The 21272-nt window shown below is 40.3% G+C and overlaps 3 protein-coding genes across 3 annotated transcripts in view; 1 reads left to right on the top strand and 2 right to left on the bottom strand.

Moving 5' to 3' along the window:
- LOC139166288 (ankyrin repeat domain-containing protein 49-like) lies at positions 1-4451 on the bottom strand. Its single transcript, XM_070749642.1, has 3 exons — positions 4254-4451; positions 2913-3298; positions 1-545 (listed from the first exon to the last, which is right to left on the bottom strand). The coding sequence occupies exons 2-3, from the start codon at positions 3165-3167 to the stop codon at positions 84-86; spliced, it is 717 nt and encodes a 238-aa protein (XP_070605743.1). The 5' UTR covers positions 3168-3298; positions 4254-4451; the 3' UTR covers positions 1-83.
- A 105-nt stretch (positions 4452-4556) lies between these two features.
- On the top strand, positions 4557-21079 carry LOC139167094 (double-strand break repair protein MRE11-like). Its single transcript, XM_070751522.1, has 10 exons — positions 4557-4689; positions 8027-8137; positions 9011-9149; positions 10685-10845; positions 12776-12863; positions 13654-13795; positions 16798-16912; positions 17732-17917; positions 19765-19936; positions 20948-21079. The coding sequence occupies exons 2-10, from the start codon at positions 8118-8120 to the stop codon at positions 21077-21079; spliced, it is 1155 nt and encodes a 384-aa protein (XP_070607623.1). The 5' UTR covers positions 4557-4689; positions 8027-8117.
- A 69-nt stretch (positions 21080-21148) lies between these two features.
- LOC139167093 (angiomotin-like protein 1) overlaps positions 21149-21272 on the bottom strand; it is a 55727-nt gene continuing 55603 nt past the window's right edge. The window contains exon 7 of the mRNA XM_070751521.1: positions 21149-21177. Coding sequence (XP_070607622.1) covers positions 21149-21177 — 29 coding nt within the window. The remainder of the gene's footprint in view (positions 21178-21272) is intronic.

The following is a 21272-nucleotide window of genomic DNA, read 5'->3' as shown; positions in this document are numbered from 1 at the left end:
TCATAATGCGAAGATCTGGGGATGCAAGGACAAAATAGATTTCTTTAAAGCGCACGGCCCCCGTGGGCTAGGTCTACAAACTCCTAAGAATCTGCGACGGAGTTTGTGCAGTGTTCGACAATTTCAAACATATAGTGGTATTTATCAGTCCTTCGGGCGATATCGTAGGCCGTCTCTTCCAAGTTGTTTTTGAGATTTGGCTTTAAGTATTGATTCATGAGCAACAGTTCCAGGGTCTCCTTGCTCTCTCGGTTTCCGGCTGCTAAGTGCAGAGGCGTAAGCAACCCGTTGGTCTGAGCGTTGACGTTTGCCCCGTGCTGGAGCAAGAAGGAGGCAATTTTGGTGTTGTTCCATTTGCAAGCACTGTGCAGAGGGGTCCAACTATCCACGGTCAACGCGTGGACGTTGGCCCCGTGAGCAATCAGCTCACGAACCACTTCCATGTGTCCATTGTAGGCGGCGCGGTGAAGAGGAGTGTACTGATCTTCGTCCTGGACGTTTATAGACACAAGGTTTTCAGACAGGAGCCTCTGCACTGTGCTAAGCTGTAGGAAGGGAGACAGAGCTTAGTGTTATTCCACTAACCTCAAAAGTTCATGTTGAACAACTCGTATCTGGAACAAATGGCTTTAGACTTTGTTTTTCCCCTCCGAGATAACCAAAAGCAAGGATTCTTGCGCCACCTAGTGGACGCTCGGCTCGTATCCCGAATTTGAGCTCGGGTCTCGAAAAGAAATTTCTCTCCCCTCGTGGCTCGTATCTTGGAATACTCGCATGTGGAGCAGCTCGTATCTAGAGGTACGACTGTATATGTATGTATGTGTGTATATATATATGTGTGTGTGTGTGTGTGTCACATGCTTTGGCTGAATTTGAAAATTAAGGGAGACTAGGATAGATCTCAGTTTATAAATAGTGGTGAACCAGAACACCACCCCCACCACTATTTAGAAACATAGAAGACTGACGGCAGAAAAAGACCCCATGGTCCATCTAGTCTGCCCTTTTACTATTTCCTGTATTTTATCTTAGGATGGATCTATGTTTATCCCAGGCATGTTTAAATTCGGTTACTGTGGATTTACCAACCACGTCTGCTGGAAGTTTGTTCCAAGGATCTACTACTCTTTCAGTAAAATAATACTTTCTCATGTTGCCTTTGATCTTTCCCCCAACTAACTTCAGATTGTGTCCCTATTTATAAGGAACAAATGGCAGTTGCAAACAAACCATATTCAAAGCAGCATGAAGCCAATAACTTTAGCCTGATGATGGTGAATGTGATTTCACGGAAATGTTGCAAAGACACTCAAAATATTACATTGGGAAAAACCAAACTCACAATGGCATCCTGCCTTGCATGCAGCACAATAATTTACATACATACATACATACACACACTGCTCAAAAAAATAAAGGGAACACTTAAAAAACAGAATATAACTCCAAATAAATCAAATGTCTGTGAAATCAAACTGTCAACTTGGGAAGCAACACTGATTGACAATCAATTTCATTTTGTTGTCAGATGTTGTCAGTTGTTCAACATACGCACACAAACACATACATACACACACGCACACATGTATATACATACACACACATACACAGTTTCCCTGAAAATAAGACCCTGAAATAATCCCTTGGCCTTATTGCCATTCCCTCAAAAGCCCAATTGGGTTTATTATCAGGGGAGGTCTTATTTTGGTGGGAAACAGGAGGTACAGAACAAATTATTCAATGAGAATATTTCATTCATTCAGATCTAGGATATGTTCTTTGAGTGTTCCCTTTATTTTTGAGCAGTGTGTAGATAGATACAAGATAGATAGATGGCTGGCTGGCTGGATAGATGATAGATAGATAGATAGATAGATAGATAGATAGATAGATAGATAGATAGATAGATAGATTTGTTTATTTATTAGATTTCTATGCCGCCCTTCTCCGAAGACTCGGGATGGATAGATAGATAGATAGATAGATAGATAGATAGATAGATAGATAGATAGATAGATAGACAGACAGACAGACAGACAGACAGACAGATAGATAGATAGATAAATGGATGGATGGATGTTTGGATGGATGGATAGATAATAGATAGATAGATAAATAGATAGATAGACAGACAGACAGACAGATAATAGATAGATAGATAGATAGATAGATAGATAGATAGATAGATAGATAGATAGATAGATAGATAAATGGATGGATGGATGTTTGGATGGATGGATAGATAATAGATAGATAGATAAATAGATAGATAGACAGACAGACAGACAGACAGATAATAGATAGATAGATAGATAGATAGATAGATAGATAGATAGATAGATAGATAGATAGATAGATAGATAAATGGATGGATGGATGTTTGGATGGATGGATAGATAATAGATAGATAGATAAATAGATAGATAGACAGACAGACAGACAGATAATAGATAGATAGATAGATAGATAGATAGATAGATAGATAGATAAATGGATGGATGGATGTTTGGATGGATGGATAGATAATAGATAGATAGATAAATAGATAGATAGACAGACAGACAGACAGATAATAGATAGATAGATAGATAGATAGATAGATAGATAGATAGATAGATAGATAGATAAATGGATGGATGTTTGGATGGATGGATAGATAATAGATAGATAGATAAATAGATAGATAGACAGACAGACAGACAGATAATAGATAGATAGATAGATAGATAGATAGATAGATAGATAGATAGATAGATAGATAAATGGATGGATGGATGTTTGGATGGATGGATAGATAATAGATAGATAGATAAATAGATAGATAGACAGACAGACAGACAGACAGACAGATAATAGATAGATAGATAGATGGATGGATGGATGTTTGGATGGATGGATAGTATTTGGCTTACCCTGTTTTTTTCAGCTGCCCAAAGCAGAAGCTTATCTGGGCTGTTTGCCAACTTTTTCTCTTGAGCCTGGTACCATTCCTCTGTTTTTTCTTCCTGGTCTTCCTCGTCAGAGTCTCCGGACCAAAGGCTCTGTGTTCCTCTTGGGATGAGATGCCGGTGGGTTTCCAGTAGCTCAAGCTGGTTAAAGCTGTCAATAAAGTCTTTTCCCTCTTCATCTGTGTTATTGTTGTCTGCTGACATTACGCTTTCATTCATTTTGCAGGCTTTGATTTGCCCGTCCCTTAACAGCAGAAGAGTTCCACTTTTATTTTCCTAACTCATAGCCCCACAATGGCTTGCCAACCGAGTTTGGTAACAGAAGCTACTAGCAGCAACATCACCACCATCTTTAAAGAGAGAGAGAGAGAAAACGAAAGAAATTGAATATTATGATTGCGGAAAAGAGGATAAGACATTTGCTGCACCTTCCACAGCTTCTCAGAAGGGTCCATTAAAAAAGCTACCTTATTGCTTCCTTGGCACTATCAAACAAGAAACATGACTCACAACAAAGATTAATACAAAACATATAGGAAAGTCCTCGGAGAGGGGCAGCATACAAATCCACAATAAAAATAAATAATAAATCTAAATTAAAATACACTCTTAAAAATCCCAGTACTTAAAACTAATCAATCACATTCATTCCATCATGCAGCATACATTCAGTCATCAACCGGGGCTAGATATTCTCAATGGCCCCAAGTCTATTGGCAGAGGTGAGTTTTTAAGACTTTTCAGAAAGCGGAAAGATTGGGGGCAGGAAATATGACTTTAGTAACTGAGTAGTTGATGCATGGAACTCACTACCAGACTCTGTAGTATTATCACCTAACCCCCAAAACTTTACCCTTAGGTTATCCACTCTCCTGATACCTAAGAGGTCAGTAAGAGGCGTGCATAAGTGCACCAGCGTGCCTTCCGTCCCCTGTCCTAATGTTTCTCTTTTACTGGTATCATGTATATAAATATTATTATATTTTGGTATACCACCAATGCATACTGGACAAAACAAACAAATAAAATAAAATAAAAAGAAAGAAAGAAAGAAAGATAGATGAATGGAAGGATGGATGGATAGGTAGGTAGGTAGATAGATGAGTGGAAGGACGGATGGATGGATGGATGGATAGATGGATGAATGGAAGGAGAGAAAGATGGATGGATGGATGGATACATACATACATACATACATAGATACATACATACATTCATAGATACTTAGATAGCCAGGCGCCCTTCCTTTGAAGACGGCTTAATGCAGTCTTACGGGCATCCAAGCAGCAGAGACTAGACACCTACCGATCAATGAATGCCTAACAAGGATGTACTGTATATATTCCTCGGCGTGCACGCTTCGAAACCTCCCTGGCTCCAGAATAAGACGCGTGTCAAAAGAGCGAGCGAGCTAGCAAAACCCAAAGCCGCCCTCCGCTTTGCAGGCAGCCGAAGCCTCGACTCCTCCAACACCCCGACAAGCCTCGCGTGCCCTTCCAGTCTAGGACATTTCCGCCCGTTCCTTGGACGGGCGGGGGGAGGGTGGTAAAGGAAGGCCACCTTTCACCGGAAGCGACTATCGTTGCGGTTGCGCAATGAGAGTCGACTGGGGGGGGGAGAAGAGGGTGTTAGGCACATGGGGAGGGGAGACAAGGAAAGCGGGAGTGGCGTAGTTCTCGCGAGAAGTGGCTGCCGGCGCTCGCGGGAGAGGGCCGGGAAGTATGGAAGGAGGGAAAGTTGGGTGAGCTGAATGTGTGGAGGGGGGGGGCAGTTGTGTGTGTGGGGGGGGGGGAGCGCGGCGGGATGAGGCGTGAGGGTGGCGTCCTCACTCTCTGCCTGGCCGGTAGACGAGGTGAAACGAGCCCGGTGTCTCAAAAACAGCCGGAATCCCACGGAGACCGCAGAGGAGGCTGCCTGCAGTGTCTCTGCAGGAGTTGCCGTTCTTGCTTTAATTCGTACCATCCTTGTGAGGGGCGGGAGAGGCAATAGAGGCGTCAGTTCCAACCCAGAGTGCCAGAAAATGTCTCTCCTCCGGAGAAGAAATGATTTCATCAGGTTGTCTGGATGGTTTGGGTTGGAAACCCCCCAACCCTTGGGTGGGGTTCAGTAGTGGGCTGCTGCATGGACGGTCCAGCGCACAGTCTCAGTTGAAAAAATGGATATGCGCATGCGTCTCCGCATTCCTGCTGCGCCCACCCACATGAGATTCAGCTTCTGCGCATGCACAGGTAGCAAAATCTTGCACGAGGAAACTTACGCGTGCAGGATTTCACCAATTTTCACCTTTTTTGCTCCCGCACATGCACAGAAGGTCTCCCGCGCGTGAAATCTCCCCCGCGCGAGCATCCTCACACAAGATTTCACTTTCTGCGCATGTGCAGAAGCTCCCGCCTACACATGCGTGGAAGGAAAGAAATTGCCTAAAATTGGTGAAATCTCACACGCGCAAGCGTCCTCGTGCAAGATTTTACTTCCCACGCACGCGCAGAAGCTGAATCTCATGCCGGCATGTGTGGATGCGCAGGTGACAGGCAGCCCATTTGGTGGGGTTACCCAGCATGAGAAAGCCAAGCAGAGTTAACTCAGCCCACAATCACAGTAGAATTGGAAGGGACCTTGGAGGTCTTCTAGTCCAGCCCCCAGCTCAAGTAGGAGATCCTATAGCACCGTGATGGCGAACCTATGGTATGAGTGCCACAGGTGGCACACACAGCCCTGTCTTTGGGCATGTGAGCTATCGCAAAGGTCAGATGCACCGTGCATGTGCGTATGCCTTCCACTGGTCAGCTGATTTTGGGGTATCTGCTGTGTATCCCCAGGTTCTGGAGGCTTTTCTCAAGCCTCCTGGAGGGTGAAAATTGCCTTCACTGGGCTCTGGAGGCTGGAAGTGTGCCAGAACTTCTGGGAGACCCGTTTTTCACCCTCCCCAGGCTATGGAGGCTTTCCTTGAGCCTCTGGGGGGGGGTGAAAATGGTCAACCCTGGCCTCTGGAGACCGGGGTCGGGGCTATGTGGCTGGGAGGGTGTCACTCACTCATTGCTTTATCGGTGACAACACTGCACACTTGCACATGCGCATGCTTTCGACACGTGTCGAGAAAAGGTTAGCCATCACTACTCGTGTGACTGTAGCATGTTGTGGGAATGTTGCGTTTCCCACCGGCCTGGTTTGAAGCCAGTCTCTCTCTTCTTCACCCACCCCTCAAAAAGGTTATGAAGGAGACTGCTGGCTGGCCACTGCAGAACAGCTTAAATCCAGGGGCAACGATTTCGGCTCGTTTAATCCTATAGAACAGTTACGTTCCTGTTTGGGAATTATATATTATACCTTTATAAAATAATAATAATAATAATAATAATAATAATAATAATAATAATAATTTATTGGATTTGTATGCCGCCCCTCTCCGTAGACTCGGGGCAGCTAACAACAATGATAAAAACAACACGTGACAATCCAATAATAAAACAACTAAAAACCATTATTTATAAAACCAAACATACGCACAAACATACCATGCATACCTTGTAATGGCCTTGGGGGAAGGAATATCTCAACTCCTCCATGCCTGGCGGTATAAATGAGTCTTGAGTAGTTTACAAAAGACAGGGAGTGTGGGGGCAATTCTAATCTCCGGGGGGAGTTGGTTCCCGAGGGTCGGAGCCGCCACAGAGAAGGCTCTTCCCCTGGGGCCCGCCAAACAACATTGTTTAGTCGACGGGACCCGGAGAAGGCCAACTCTGTGGGACTTTATCGGTCGCTGGGATTCATGCAGTAGCAACAACAACAACAACAATAATAATAATAATAATCTATTAGATTTGTATGCTGCCCCTCTCCGAGGACTCAAAGTTATATTATGTGACACTGTGTTACAGGAATGATAGAAACGCGGTTTACTTCACAGAATAACGGGTGGAGGCCTTTTAGTCTGACTTCTGCGCTCTAGGAAACTATAACCATCCATTTCAGACAAATGGTTGTCCAATCTCTTCTTAAAAACTTCCAGTATTGGTTTGCCTAATTGGGAAGTTGTTTAGTCTCACAAGTTTTGATTTCCTTTGGATTTTGAGTGTGCCTGTGGAAACTATAATGATCACTTTTACAGAAATGGTGCAAACCCCCCTCAGTGGTTACGTAGAGACCAGTCATGAGTGCCAGTTAACTAAAATAATTCATTGCTTGGATCATTCACTTATCATTTCAAAAATTCAGCTTCAGAAAGGGTGGACCTTGATAGAGTTTGCTGTTTCCATTCTATCCAAAGAAATTTTCACTTTTTATTTTCATTTATTTTAGTGATGCCTTTGAGTCACTGAAGACTTCCTGCACTGGTCCTTTAAGTTTATTTGGCAAGTTTTTGAAAGAAGATTGCTATTGCCTGCTTCCTAGGGCTGAAGACAGTTCCTGCTCCAAAATCCCCCAGATAGCTTTGCGATTAAAATGATGCTAGAACTCAGGTTCTTCCAGCTTTTAATCTAGTATCTTAACCAACACAACAAACTGGACCTCAGATTTTGGCTGAGTTTAATACCCAAACCACTTATTAGGATTAGGTCTCCCGTCTGCAAGTTCTACAAATGGAATGGAATGTTCTAGATTGCTCTTTTATAAAAAAATAAAAGAACATCATTCTTTCCTTCAACAAAAACCCATTGTGTGTAAGAGAATGACTCCTTCTATTCTTTCATAATTAAATGAGAAAAGGGGGAGAAAAACATTAGTTTGTCATTTCTCTCTTAATTTCTGCAGAAAGCTTTTGTTGTGCCTCATTTCACCCACAAATAATAAGATATTTTCCAAATTCTCCTTTAGATTTTTCCCTGAAAGGCAGGAGCCATGTGGCTATAATGCTTTTTGCAAAAAATTAAAGATATGATCATGATAAAAAGTAAAAACCATACTTGCCTTAGAGTTTTTCTGGTTACAGTATATAGATTCTTGGTTTTTCATTTATTTTACGTTGGATCAGACTTAGTTTTTTTTCAGTGGAAAAATACATTTTAAACAATAAATGATGATAGTTTGGCTTCAACTTTATTACCCTAAGATTCTTCTCTTTATTTGATTGTTCATAGGTCTTGACTGAAAGTCTCTGTGCTGGTTTTTTTTAAAAGTCATTTGGCTTTGTGAGACCTTTTGTAAATTGGAGCCAGGTTGATTGTAGAGATGAGTTCTACCACTTCCAGGTAAATTTTCCACAATATTCACATCAATGAGGAAGAAATTTAGTCATCTGTCTTGCTAATTATGGTTTTCCTGTAATTTACTGACACCCTATCAGTATTGAAAATGAAAACTATCTAAGGGAGGCAAAGTTTAGTTTTATAATTTAAATTGCAGATTTGTTGTAAGAAATAATTCAACTAATTAAATGTTCTAAGTGTCGTAGATAATAATAGTGTAATGATAGAGTTGGAAGGGACCTTGGAGGTCTTCTAATCCAACTCCCTGCTTAGGCAGGAAACCCTACACTATTTCAGACAAATGTTTTTCCAACATCTTAAAAACTTCCTGTGTTGGAGCATTCACAATGTCTGGAGGCAAGCTGTTCCATTTAATTGTTCTCAATATCCAGAAATTTCTTCTTAGTTCTAAGTTGCTTCTCTCCTTGTTTAGTTTTCATCCATTGTTTCTTGTTCTACCCTCAGGTGCTCTGGAGAATAGGTTGACTCCCTCTTCTTTGTGGCAACCCCTGAGATATGGGAACACTGCTATCATGTCTCCCCTGGTCCTTTTTTTCATTAAACTAAACATACCCAGTTCCTACAACCGTTCTTCATATGTTTTAGCCTCCAGTCCCCTAATCATCTTGGTTGTTCTTCTCTGCACTTTTTCTAGAGTCTAAATAGAGATTGAGTTAATCATAGAAATACAACAAAAAAAGTCTCTAGTGGCGCAGTTGTTCCCTATAATTTTATAATTCAATGAAATGAATACTGAATACTATAGGTTTTAAAGAATGTCATCTATAACTTTGCAAAATGCTTCATTGCATTAGATGCCGAAACAGTAAACGATGCAGCCATACTATTGTGCTTCTTTCTCTCTCATAACTTTAGAGATGATGAAGAAAATGAAACATTTAAAATTTTAGTTGCTACAGACATTCACCTGGGATATTTGGAGAAGGATGCTTGTCGTGGAAGTGACACTTTTGTAACCTTTGATGAAATATTGAAACTTGCTCAGGATAATGAGGTAACCCACTTTGAAATCATGTTACGAAACTACCACTGAAAGTTTACATGTAGGACAAAGTCCTTGACTTATGACCACAGTTCAGCCCAATATTTTCCATTGCTCAGCAGGGCAATTGTTAGTGACTTGAGCCTTATTCGATGATTAATTTTTGCCAGCAGAATCCATTATTTCAATCAAGTTAACACTGCTGCTTGATAGTACATTTCCCAGTTACGTACACCAAAACCGTACTAGAAATTATTCTCATTGTTAGGACATTAATTGCATATTACACAACACTGTGAATTGAAGACCAATTTGAGCCAGTTATACTGTCAATAAGACCTGGGGCAGTAATGAAAAATTAACCTGGACATGCGCAGTTCATATTTGAATACTATTTAGAATCTTTTGAACTGAGTTAACAGCCAACAACCAAGAGATAAATAAAATTGGTTTTAAGACATGCATAGAGGTTAATCTCTTGCTTTGCATGCAGCATGCTAAAGGTTCAAATCCAAGTAGGGTATGTCTGTTTGATGAGGCCAGATTAAGGTTGAAATATATATATATAACAGGCTTCCTTCCTTTTCACTTATTAGCAAAAATACGTAACCGTATATGTATTCACCTTTAAATGAAGCTTTATAACAAACATCTGGGTGTATTTTTTCATTTTCAGTTCTTTCTGTTTTCAGCGTAAGAGGTACTTTATTATACTGTACTTGTTTAATTAACATAGTAACTTATTTTATATGTCGGGCATTTCAGTCAGGATTAAAAATAAAACCTGTCAAATTCTAGAAAGGACTGTCATCTCTTGCTTTCTACACATTTTTGAGCCTTAAAAGGACTTCAGATGCATTTGGGGTTTAGTGTCATGGAAGATGCACTATTTAAGATTAATAGGCCAAAAGGCACTTTGGAGAGGCTGTAAACTTAATACCTGCCTGCAATTTCTTAAAGTAGCACATCTGTTCTCAAAACAACAACAGCAACAACCCAATCCCAAACCATTTTCATAAATTATAATTTTGAGAGAGAAAAATTGCATATATACTGCTCAAAAAAATAAAGGGAACACTCAAATAACACATCCTAGAGCTGAATAAATGAAATATTCTCATTGAATACTTGTAGTTATATTCTGTTTTTGAAGTGTTCTCTTTATTTTTTTGAGCAGTATATATCAGTAACATAGTTATACATTTTCATCGAATCAGTGACGATTCAATATTCTATTTTGCACCTATTTTATGCTGTTATTTATCATTTTTTTCATTTCTTTACACTCGCCTCCCTCTATCTCCATCTCCCCCTCCCCCACCTTCTTACTCATTCTCTCCGCCTTCCTACTTCACTCCTTCTGTACAAAGTTGAATGTGCACAACAGCATGTGAAATTGATTGTCAAATCAGTGTTGCTTCCTACGTGGACAGCTTGATTTCACAGAAGTTTGATTTACTTGGAGTTATATTGTGTTGTTTAAGGGTTCCCTTTATTTTTTGAGCAGTGTATAATAGTAACATCTCCCGTCAAAATCTTTTTTGTAGGTGGACTTAATTTTATTAGGTGGAGATCTCTTTCATGAAAACAAGCCTTCCCGGAAAACAGTATATACATGTTTACAATTACTAAGAAAATATTGCATGGGTGACCGTCCTGTACAATTTGAAATTCTGAGTGATCAGTCAGTTAACTTCGGCTTTAGCAAGTAAGTACTGTATTCCTATTGTACCTCAAATTCTGTTTTCTAATTTACAGAATTGTAAACAACTAAAGAAAGTTTGATCCAGTTGGTTCTTTTTTTGCTTAGTGATGCTAATTCTGGACAATATATTTTTATTCTGGTCTATATTATTATTACACTGGATGTTTTCCTGTATGGTCTTCTTAGTTCTCAACTTGGGGGTTGGTACCCCTTTGGGGGTCAAACAACCGTTTCACAGGGGTCACTTAAGACCATGGAAGAAGGCAAATTTCCCAGATAGAAGTAAAGCTTCTATTCTGGCACCTTGGAACATATTTTTATAATCCGACCAATCCGATGTTTACAGTGGCGGTGTCCCTCTGACCTTCCTGCCAATCAGCTTAAAGCTCTGTTGGGAGAATTGGTGCTAGACTTATGGTTGGGTGTTGTCCCCACAACATGAGGAACTGTATTAAGGGGCTGTGGCATTAGAAAGGTTGAGAACACTGGTCAATGGAACTCTTTATCTCTCTCCGCCGCCCGCCGGAAATTCTGTTCCATTAGCATTGTGGCCTGCAAATAAAAAATCTATGCATTCATGAAAAGTACTAAAATGGGAGAAAGGCATTTTTCTTTTTATGGTATATATATATAAATATCTCTCCAACTTCCTGAGCAGCTTTTCAAATCAAGAAGCAATGTACAGTGGTACCTCGGTAATCGACCACAATTCGTTCCAGAAGTGTGGTCGAGAACCGATTTGGTCAAGTACCGAATTTATTTATCCCGTAGGAAATAATGGAAATGGATTTAATTGGTTCCCAGCCCCTGTTAACTCGCTGGGAACCAATTAAATCTATTTTCTTTATTTCCTATGGGATAAATAAATTCGGTACTCCAAGCTGCAGGAAGGATGGGGGCGGCTGCAATCCCGGCAGCTTTGGGGGGCTCCTTTCCTCAATGCTTCGTACCTGTAAGCAGCTGCAAAAACTTTCTCCTTCCGGCTTCCCTTCGAGGAGCAACAGCGCCGGGAACGTCACGTAATGAAGGGAGGCTGCTGGAGCGGCGGCAACTGCTGAGATGGCTCCGGCGGCTTCCCTTCATCACGTGAGGTTCCCAGCGCTGTTGCTACTTGAAGGGAAGTTGCCGCCGCCGGGAAGGAGAAAGTTTTTGCAGCTGCTTACAGGTAATAAGAGGAAGCAATGAGGAAAGGAGCCCCCCGAAGCTGCCGGGATTGCAGCCGCCCCCACCTTTCCTGCAGCTTGGAGCTCTTATAGAGCTCCTCAGCCCCCTGAAGCTGCTGGGATTGCAGCAGCCCCCGGCGGTAACATTTCTGATAGTGAACAAAATTTTCTGTGGCTGTTCGGTATCCGAATTTTTGTTCAGATACCGAAGCAAATTTTTGCCGAAAATTTTATTCGTTATCCGAAATGTACGAGAACCAAAGCGTTCGAGTACCGAGGTACCATTGTATATAAAAACACTCTCATTCCTTTTCTCAAAACAAACAATCAAATTAATTCTATTCCACTCTTCTATTTAATTCAAAGAAAATAATAAATATAGCTCAGGGTTGAACTGTGAAGTTCTTGGTAATCATTGAGTTTGTTTGATTTCAAATCTTTCATTAGCTAATGACCTTTCATTAGTTAATTTCACCAGTGTGGATGTATATAGAGTTTGTTGCCTAATAGTGGCCAGACAAACTACTACATAGGTATAAACAGCAAAACCCACACTCCATCACACTGATGATGTTACCTAGTTGGATAGTGAAAGATCTGTAATCAGATGGCCAAACTCGGAGAACAACATCAAGAACTTCACCATTCTAATTCAGTCTATAGGGCTTAATTATATTTTTTTTAAAAATACATTCCAGTAGAGTTTAGTTGCATGTTGGAAATGATCCGGTGATATTTTTTGCTTGCTTTAAACTTCTTGCCCTGTCTAGGTTTCCATGGGTGAACTACCAAGATGAAAATCTCAACATTTCTATTCCAGTTTTTAGTATTCATGGCAACCATGATGATCCCACAGGGGTAAGAATATTAAAAGAATGAAAGAAGAGCAGTATCTTTATTCATTATGCTAGTAATCCTTTAGAAAGACAGCTAAGAATATGAAAATTACAATCTTACCAGTTCCATACTAAAATCCGCTATTGAAATTAAGCATGAGTTATCGGGTATCCTGCACCAAATATTTGGTAGGCTGCAGTTTTGTTTTTTAAACTTGCTGTCAAGTTTATCATAGATTATGATTTGGAAGGCATACAAGCTTAAAATAGCATTTAATGTACTGATAGCACGTGGTTTGTGTTTTAGAATAAAATGTAACTTCCTTAAGAGTAAAAACATAAAACCTTTTGTTGTATAATTGATTTGGTTCATTGTCTTAAAAAAAAAATCAGCCAGGTTTTAAAAATTAACCTTTTACCGTACTGTTTTTGTATGTTTTATTTGTGAAATGTTAATTTATGGAAAAATACAGTACTATAATTAGTTACATTCTGGTTTTTGTCTAATTATTCCGAGGTTATTCTTAAAGTGGAGGAAATAAAACAGATTAGAAACGAAAGTATTTGCGTTTTCTCTACTTTTAAGAAGTCAAAGACTTCAAAGGCTATTTAATACAGGAGAAAGCATTCATTTGTCATTTAATGTTTGTCTGAGAGATGTAAGCAAACATAACATGTTTTTTTTTACTTATGTGCATACACATGTACCAGTAAGTAAAAGAAAATTTGGTTTTAATGCTTAATATGTTGGGAACTTAACAAAATTAATGTGACACAAATTCTGTCTTTGTTATTATTTTCCATAATTATAGGCAGATGGTCTTTGTGCTTTGGATATTTTAACTTGTGCAGGACTTATTAATCATTTTGGACGTTCACCATCCGTAGAGAAAATAGAAATCAGTCCCATTTTGCTTCAGAAAGGAAATTCAAAAATTGCTCTTTATGGATTAGGTAAGACTTTTGCAGATTGGGACAGGATATTATATATATACAAGTGCTTCTCCAAAAATGGAAAAAAAATAATAAAGATATCGAATTTAATTTTTATGTTGTAATTTGTCAGTTAGAATTAAGAGCAGCAGTAGCACAAAAATATTGGTTTCGGTGTATAAAAATACTTCCAACTACAGTGTTCCCTCAATTTTCGCGGGTTCGAACTTCGCGAAAAGTCTATACCACGGTTTTTCAAAAATATTAATTAAAAAATACTTCGTCGGTTTTTTCCCTATACCACAGCTTTTCCCGCCCGATGACATATGTCATTGCCAAACTTTCGTCTGCCTTAAATAAATATTTTTAAAAATAAACTTTAATAAATAAACACAGTGAGTAATAATCTAAGTGGTTGCTAAGGGAATGGGAAATTGCAATTTAGGGGTTTAAAGTGTTAAGGGAAGGTTTGTGATACTGTTCATAGCCAAAAATAGCATCTCTACTTCGCGGAAATTCGACTTTCGCGGGCGGTCTCAGAACGCATCCCCCGCGAAAATCGAGGGAACACTGTATTTCAATTGCAAAATTTTGTGGGATAACCCATTTCTGAGTGCAAAACCTCTGCTTTTTGGAAACATGCTGATCTAAGCATTTAGAAGCGTTTCAAGCTCAAAATTACCACTCCAAACCCTGAGATGAAGTTTCGTTTGTGAAAGGGTTCAATAGGATATTTATTTATTTTATTATTTATTTATTTATTAGATTTGTATGCCGCTCCTCTCCGTAGACTCGAGGCGGCTCACAGCAACAACAAAACAATTTGTTTATTTTTTGTTAAAATTTTAAAAAACCAATAAAATTTATTTTAAAAAAACCCAACAACAACAAAACAATGTACAACAAATCTAATAATTTTAAAAAAACACTAAAACCCCCATTATTAAAAGCAAACATACACACAACAATACCATGCATAAACTGTATAGGCCTGGGGGAGATGTCTCAATTCCCCCATGCCTGACGGCAGAGATGGGTTTTAAGGAGTTTGCGAAAAGCAAGGAGGGTGGGGGCAGTTCTAATCTCCGGGGGGAGCTGGTTCCAGAGGGTCGGGGCCGCCACAGAGAAGGCTCTTCTCCTGGGTCCCGCCAAACGACATTGTTTAGTCGACAGGACCTGGAGAAGGCCAACTCCGTGGGACCTAACCGGTCGCTGGGATTCGTGCGGCAGAAGGCGGTCCCGGAGATATTCTGCATGCCTCTAAATTTTATATATATTTTCATGCAATGAGCGAAGGAGTCCCTGTGGATTTTACTTTGCTAATCCAGGGGTCTCCAACTTTGGCAGCTTTAAAATTTGTGGACTTCCAACTCCTAGAATGCTGGGAGTTGCAGTCCACAAGTCTTAAAGTTGCCAAGGTTGAAGACCCCTGCACTAGTCCTTGCCAACTATAAGAGTTGTTGCTCATCGCTATTTCAAGGCCAGCACTGTCCCAAAACATTTTCGTGGTTTTGTGGCCAGCGTGACGTCACAAGAGTACTGTTACCTTCCCACTGAAATAGTACCTATTTACCTACTTGCACTTACATGATTTTGAACTGCTAGGATAGCTGGAGCTGAAGTGAGGATGGGAGCTCAGCCCATCATTTTGAATTCAGGTCTTTGGCTGTCGGCTTTCCAGCCAATAAACCCAGCATCTAAACCTCTGAGCCACTGCATCACCACTCGTGCAGTGAGTGCCATGTGGAAAAAAATGTAAGGCTGCAAAGTGTTTCCAATCCTATTTGTCTTTAAGGTGTTGCAAAAAAACTGATGAGGTCAGGGGAATCTCTGGGGAACAACGAAGCGGTGGAAGTGATGTGCCGGTGCCTGGAGGCTGTTGGGGCCTGGATGGGTGTCAACAGACTCAAACTCAACCCGGATAAGACGGAGTCGCTGTGGGTTTTGCCTCCCAAGGACAACTCCATCTGTCCGTCCATTACCCTGGGGGGGGGAATTATTGACCCCCTCAGAGCGGGTCCGCAACTTGGGCGTCCTCCTCGATCCACAGCTCACATTAGAACAACATCTCGCAGCTGTGGCGAGGGGGACGTTTGCCCAGGTTCGCCTGGTGCACCAGTTGCGGCCCTATCTGGACCGGGACTCACTGCTCACAGTCACTCATGCCCTCATCACCTCGAGGTTCGACTACTGTAATGCTCTCTACATGGGGCTACCTTTGAAAAGTGTTCGGAAACTCCAGATCGTGCAGGTATGCCCATGTTTCACCATCACTCCGCAGTCTGCACTGGCTGCCGATCAGTTTCCGGTCACAATTCAAAGTGTTGGTTATGACCTTTAAAGCCCTTCATGGCACTGGACCAGAATATCTCCGAGACCGCCTCCTGCCGCACGAATCCCAGCGACCAATTAGGTCCCACAGAGTGGGCCTTCTCCGGGTCCCGTCAACTAAGCAATGTCGGTTGGCGGGCCCCAGGGGAAGAGCCTTCTCTGTGGCGGCACCGGCCCTCTGGAACCAACTCCCCCCGGAGATTAGAACTGCCCCTACTCTTCCTGCCTTCCGTAAACTTCTTAAAACCCACCTTTGCCGTCAGGCATGGGGGAATTGAAACATCCCCCCCCCTGGGCACGTTGAATTTATATATGGTATGCTTGTGTGTGAGTCTGTTAGTTTGTGGGGTTTTTTAAATCTTTAAAATTTTAAATTGTTGATTACTTATGATTTGTCTTTTTACATGTTGTGAGCCGCCCCGAGTCTTCGGAGAGGGGCGGCATACAAATCCAAGTAATAAATAAATAAATAAATAAATAAATAACGATTTTCCAACAGAAAACACTTTCTTTAGTTGGAAAGCTCTGCTGTGTGGCAAGCAAAATATTAAACTTGCTTCGAACTTTTGCCAGTAGAAAACTGCAAAATAATCTTGTGTGTTATCTAAATAGTAGTTGAACACTGTTCAACTATGTAATTTTCTGCTTGCTGGGTCACTAAAAGCCCATTGCATGTATTTTTTATCATCTAGGATCTGTTCCCGACGAAAGACTATATCGGATGTTTGTGAATAAGCAAGTAACCATGTTGAGGCCGAAAGAAGATGAAGATAGATGGTTTAATCTGTTTGTCATTCATCAAAATAGGTACAGCTGCTGATTAGTAAGGCAACCATCCCAAATGTTTTCCACTTGATTCATCCTGATTTAAAAGGAAGTCATTGAAATTTTTGTGTCATACAAAACAAATTCAACTAGCATTAATCTGCTTGGGGAAAGCCAACATTTCAATATCATATTATAGAAGAGGAGAGGAGAAGAAAAGAGAATAAGAAGAGAGAATAAAAGAGAATAATAGAATATAATGTTTAGTGGCCAAGTGTGATTGGACACACGAGGAATTTGTCTTGCTCTCAGCGTACATAAAATAAAAGATAGGTTCATACAGTCATTAGTGGAAGGAGATAGGTGATGGGAACAATGAGATGATTAATAGTAGTGCAGACTTAGTTTGACAGTTTTGACGGAATTATTTGTTTAGCAGAGTGATGGTGTTCCGGGAAAAAATGTTCTTGTGTCTAGTTATCCTGGTGTGCATTGCTCCGTTTTGAGGATAGGAATTGAAACAGTTTGTGTCCAGGATGTGAGGGGTCTGTAAATATTTTCATAGCCTTCTTTTTGACTCATGCAGTATATAGATCCTCAATGGAAGGCAGGGTAATTTGTCACTGTTCCAGTGTTGCAAAATGATTTTTTGAAACCAGAGCAGCAAAATGTAATTACAGATGTTTTGAAATGTAGATGGGATTGCATCTGTAGATATCAGAATCTAATATTTTATTTTGCTTTAACTTACATTTTGATATGTGTGAAAATGGGCATATTTAAAAATTTGATATTTTCGTTTCTTGTTTGCAAAATGCTGTTTTAATTTGCTTGCTGTCATGTTTGTTTTCCTTGCCACAGGAGTAAACACGGCGCCACAAACTATATTCCAGAACAGTTTCTAGATGACTTCATTGACCTTGTAATTTGGGGTCATGAACATGAATGTAAAATAGCTCCAACCAGAAACGAGCAACAACTTTTCTATGTTTCTCAACCAGGAAGTTCGGTGGTTACATCTTTGTCGCCGGGGGAAACTGCCAGAAAGTATGTTCTTATATATTTCACTAATTTACCCCCTTCCTTAGTTTCTTTGTCAAGCCATGATCAGGAAAAGATACTGTATTTTTCAGAGTATAAGACACACTGGAGTATAAGACACACCTTAGATTTTGGGGAGCTCATTTTGTCCCAAGACGGCAACCAGGTCAACCAGAACTTGCTGATCATCAGCCTAGCATCCTAACCTTGCGAGCCCCCACGCTGCTTACTTTTTTTTTCTCGGTATAATTTTTTTTTTTTCTCTAACGCAAAATAAAAACAATATATAATTACAAACACTAAAACCATGCTTATAATAAAACATATATATATATATATCAAATATTTTTAGCTGAAATTTTAAAATTAAGGGAGACTAGGATGGTACCATTTCGGCCTTGTTCTGGCCTCATCAGCTAGCCACATCCTTCCTTACTGGGATTCGATCTGGCAGCCTCTGCCTTGTAAGGCAGAGAATTAACAGTTGAGCCACCAGACCTGATCCCTCCAGCTCTGTACCAGGGAAGGGCTATATGTTTTTTTATGTCGGATCACCCTGGTATATTGAAGGAACATCACAGCTCCTTTTGCCTCTATAATCTTTTTCTGTTAATCATTCAATGGAGGCTCTTGTCTCTCTTCCCATAAAAAAACATTCTGTAGAACTTATACAACATTATCAATTCAGAAACCTCTGAATAACAATCTTTTTTTCCACCTTACACTAAAAGATTACATTACATCAATATAAACAGTATTGAACTCTCTTTTATGCAAATCTTAATTCAAACTTTCATTTCTCCAGTATCAACTTATCATATAATTAATGGAGGTTCTATATACTGTTTATATAACTAAGATAGAAAAAAAACTTCTCACAATACATCACATAAACTATACAATAAAATTCTATATGTTTAAATTATTATCAATAACTAAACTTTGTGTCATCATTATATAGTGCTACCACCAATTCTTATCTTTGCCATCTGGCTGACAATATTTTAATTCTGATTTTCATGTCTCATGTTTCCCAAATGTAACTAAATATTAATATTTAATTATCTTTTAACTTTCCATCCGGTCATAAAACTTGCCCCAAATTTTATAATAATCAGAATCTTGTTTATCTTTCAATTTCAAAGTTTATCTTTAAATGTTTATCTTTCAATTTCAAACTCAGTCTATTCATTTCTTCATGCTGCTGCTTACTTTTTGATGATCCATTCTTGGCCGCGGGTCTTGACTTTTTTTTTTTTTGCCCTTCATGGCATTGGACCAGAATACCTCCAGAACCACCTTCTACCGCACGAATCCCAGCGGCCGATAAGGTCCCACAGAGTTGGCTTTCTCCGGGTCCCGTCAACTAAACAATGTCGTTTGGTGGTCCCCAGGGGAAAAGCCTTCTCTGTGGCGGCCCCGGCCCTCTGGAATCAACTCCCCCCAGAGATTAGAACGGCCCCCACCCTCCTTGTCTTTCGCAAGTTACTCAAGACCCACCTATATTGCCAGGCATGGGGGAATTAAGACATCTCCCCCAGGCTTTCTTATATTTTATGTTTGGTATGTATGTGTTGTATGGTTTTTAAATTGTTGGGTTTTTTTAATGTAATTTTATTATTAGATTTGTTTCCATTGTTATACTGTTTTTATTGTTGTTGTGAGCCGCCCCGAGTCTTCAGAGAGGGACGGCATACAAATCTAATAAATTGAATTGAATTGAATTGAATTGACTTGCTCCATCTCGGAGGGTTCCATTTTTATTGTCATTGCTTTCTGCTAAATTCTGTGAACACTCGGAAGTTCTACTATGTTGCCAAAGATGCAAACCATTTTGTTTCCACGTCTTCCAGACATGTTGGCTTGCTGTACATCAAAGACAAAAAAATGAAGATGCAGAAAATTCCTCTCCAGACTGTACGTCCTTTCTACCTCGAGGACCTTGTGTTGGCTGACTCCCCAGACATTTTTCTCCCCGACAATCCAAAAGTCACACAAGTCATACAAGATTTCTGCATGGAGAAGGTAATGATTTTTTAAAAAAATGCATACAGGTATTATTCTCACTAGATGAAAATGTGATACTAGAATTGTCAGCGCCACGAATAGCATCTGGGAAATAGATCAGATTCCAATCCAATTCTCTCATCCAAGGTGCGATTTATTAACAAAGCCCTGCTGGTCAAGCCCTTGCCAATCCCAGTAGTAACTTCCTTCCAGTTCCCCACCCAGTTTAAGGTTCATCCCCCCCACCCACATGTTTATCACGAGGACCAGTCCAAGTGCAAGGATTCCACCGACTTCCTCTTTACATCCCTTGATGCAGAACAAAAGATGACCTTGGACCCTAGGAAAGGAATTTGTTGTGGCTAGTAACTTTCCCTCTCATTGCAATCATCCCCTCCCAGTTCCCCATAATATTATTATTATTATTTATTAGATTTGTATGCCACCCCTTTCCGTAGACTCGGGGCGGCTCACAGCAATAGTAAAAACAATATACAATAACAAATCTAATAATTAAAATATCTAAAAAACCCTTATTTAAAAGCAAGACATACACACAAACATAACATGTATAAACTATATAGGCCAGAGGGAGATGTCTCAATTCCCCCATGCCTGACGGCAGAGGTGGGTTTTAAGGAACTTACGAAAGGCAAGGAGGGTGGGGGCAATCCTAATCTATGGGGGGAGCTGGAGAAGGCTCTTCCCCTGGGTCCCGCCAGACGACATTGTTTAGTCGACGGGACCCGGAGAAAGCCAACTCTGTGGGACCTAACTGGTCGCTGGGATTCATGCGGCAGAAGGCGGTCTCGGAGATATTCTGGTCCGATGCCATGAAGGGCTTTATAGGTCATAACCAACACTTTGAATTGTGACCAGAAACTGATCGGCAACCAATGGAGACTGCAGAATGTTGGTGTAACATGGGCATACCTCTTAAAAGATTGTTTGCTTTAACCTATGTCATACATATGTTGATACCTGGTGCAGCAAATTTTGCATTTAGCAAATTATGTCCCTTTCTTAAAGGTTGAATTGATGCTGGACAATGCAGAAAGACAACGTCTCGGAAACCCCAAGCAACCAGAGAAGCCTCTAATAAGATTACGAGTAAGAGTGCAGTCTTTAAATCGGAAGCTCTCTTTCCCATGTTTTGCTTAGCCTCATAACCAAACTTTAATAAGCAGTAACTTTTCAAGTATGGGTTGATTTTTAAATAATTCTACATGTCTAATGGATCTCTTGAGGCTTTTGTTTTGCTTAATTAAGTAGCAGTAAAATATGCCTTAGAGATGGATATTGAGAATCTTACAGGAGCTAATTTTATAAACTCCTGGACTGTTTGAAGATGCAT

Source organism: Erythrolamprus reginae, chromosome 4, assembly GCF_031021105.1.
Source record: "Erythrolamprus reginae isolate rEryReg1 chromosome 4, rEryReg1.hap1, whole genome shotgun sequence".
Lineage (NCBI taxonomy): Eukaryota > Metazoa > Chordata > Lepidosauria > Squamata > Dipsadidae > Erythrolamprus > Erythrolamprus reginae.
This window is presented reverse-complemented; position numbering and strand designations above follow the sequence as displayed.

Bases quoted from the DNA above. Each gene is read 5' to 3' on its own strand.
- LOC139167094 (XM_070751522.1), top strand. From the start codon at position 8,118: ATGAGTTCTACCACTTCCAG. The intron at 10,846-12,775 runs GTAAGTACTGTA...TGCCCTGTCTAG, and splicing joins GTTAACTTCGGCTTTAGCAA to GTTTCCATGGGTGAACTACC. The intron at 19,937-20,947 runs GTAATGATTTTT...CCTTTCTTAAAG, and splicing joins AAGATTTCTGCATGGAGAAG to GTTGAATTGATGCTGGACAA.
- LOC139166288 (XM_070749642.1), bottom strand. From the start codon at position 3,167: ATGAATGAAAGCGTAATGTCAGCAGACAACAATAACACAGATGAAGAG. The intron at 546-2,912 runs GTAAGCCAAATA...CCCTTCCTACAG, and splicing joins GGGCAGCTGAAAAAAACAGG to CTTAGCACAGTGCAGAGGCT.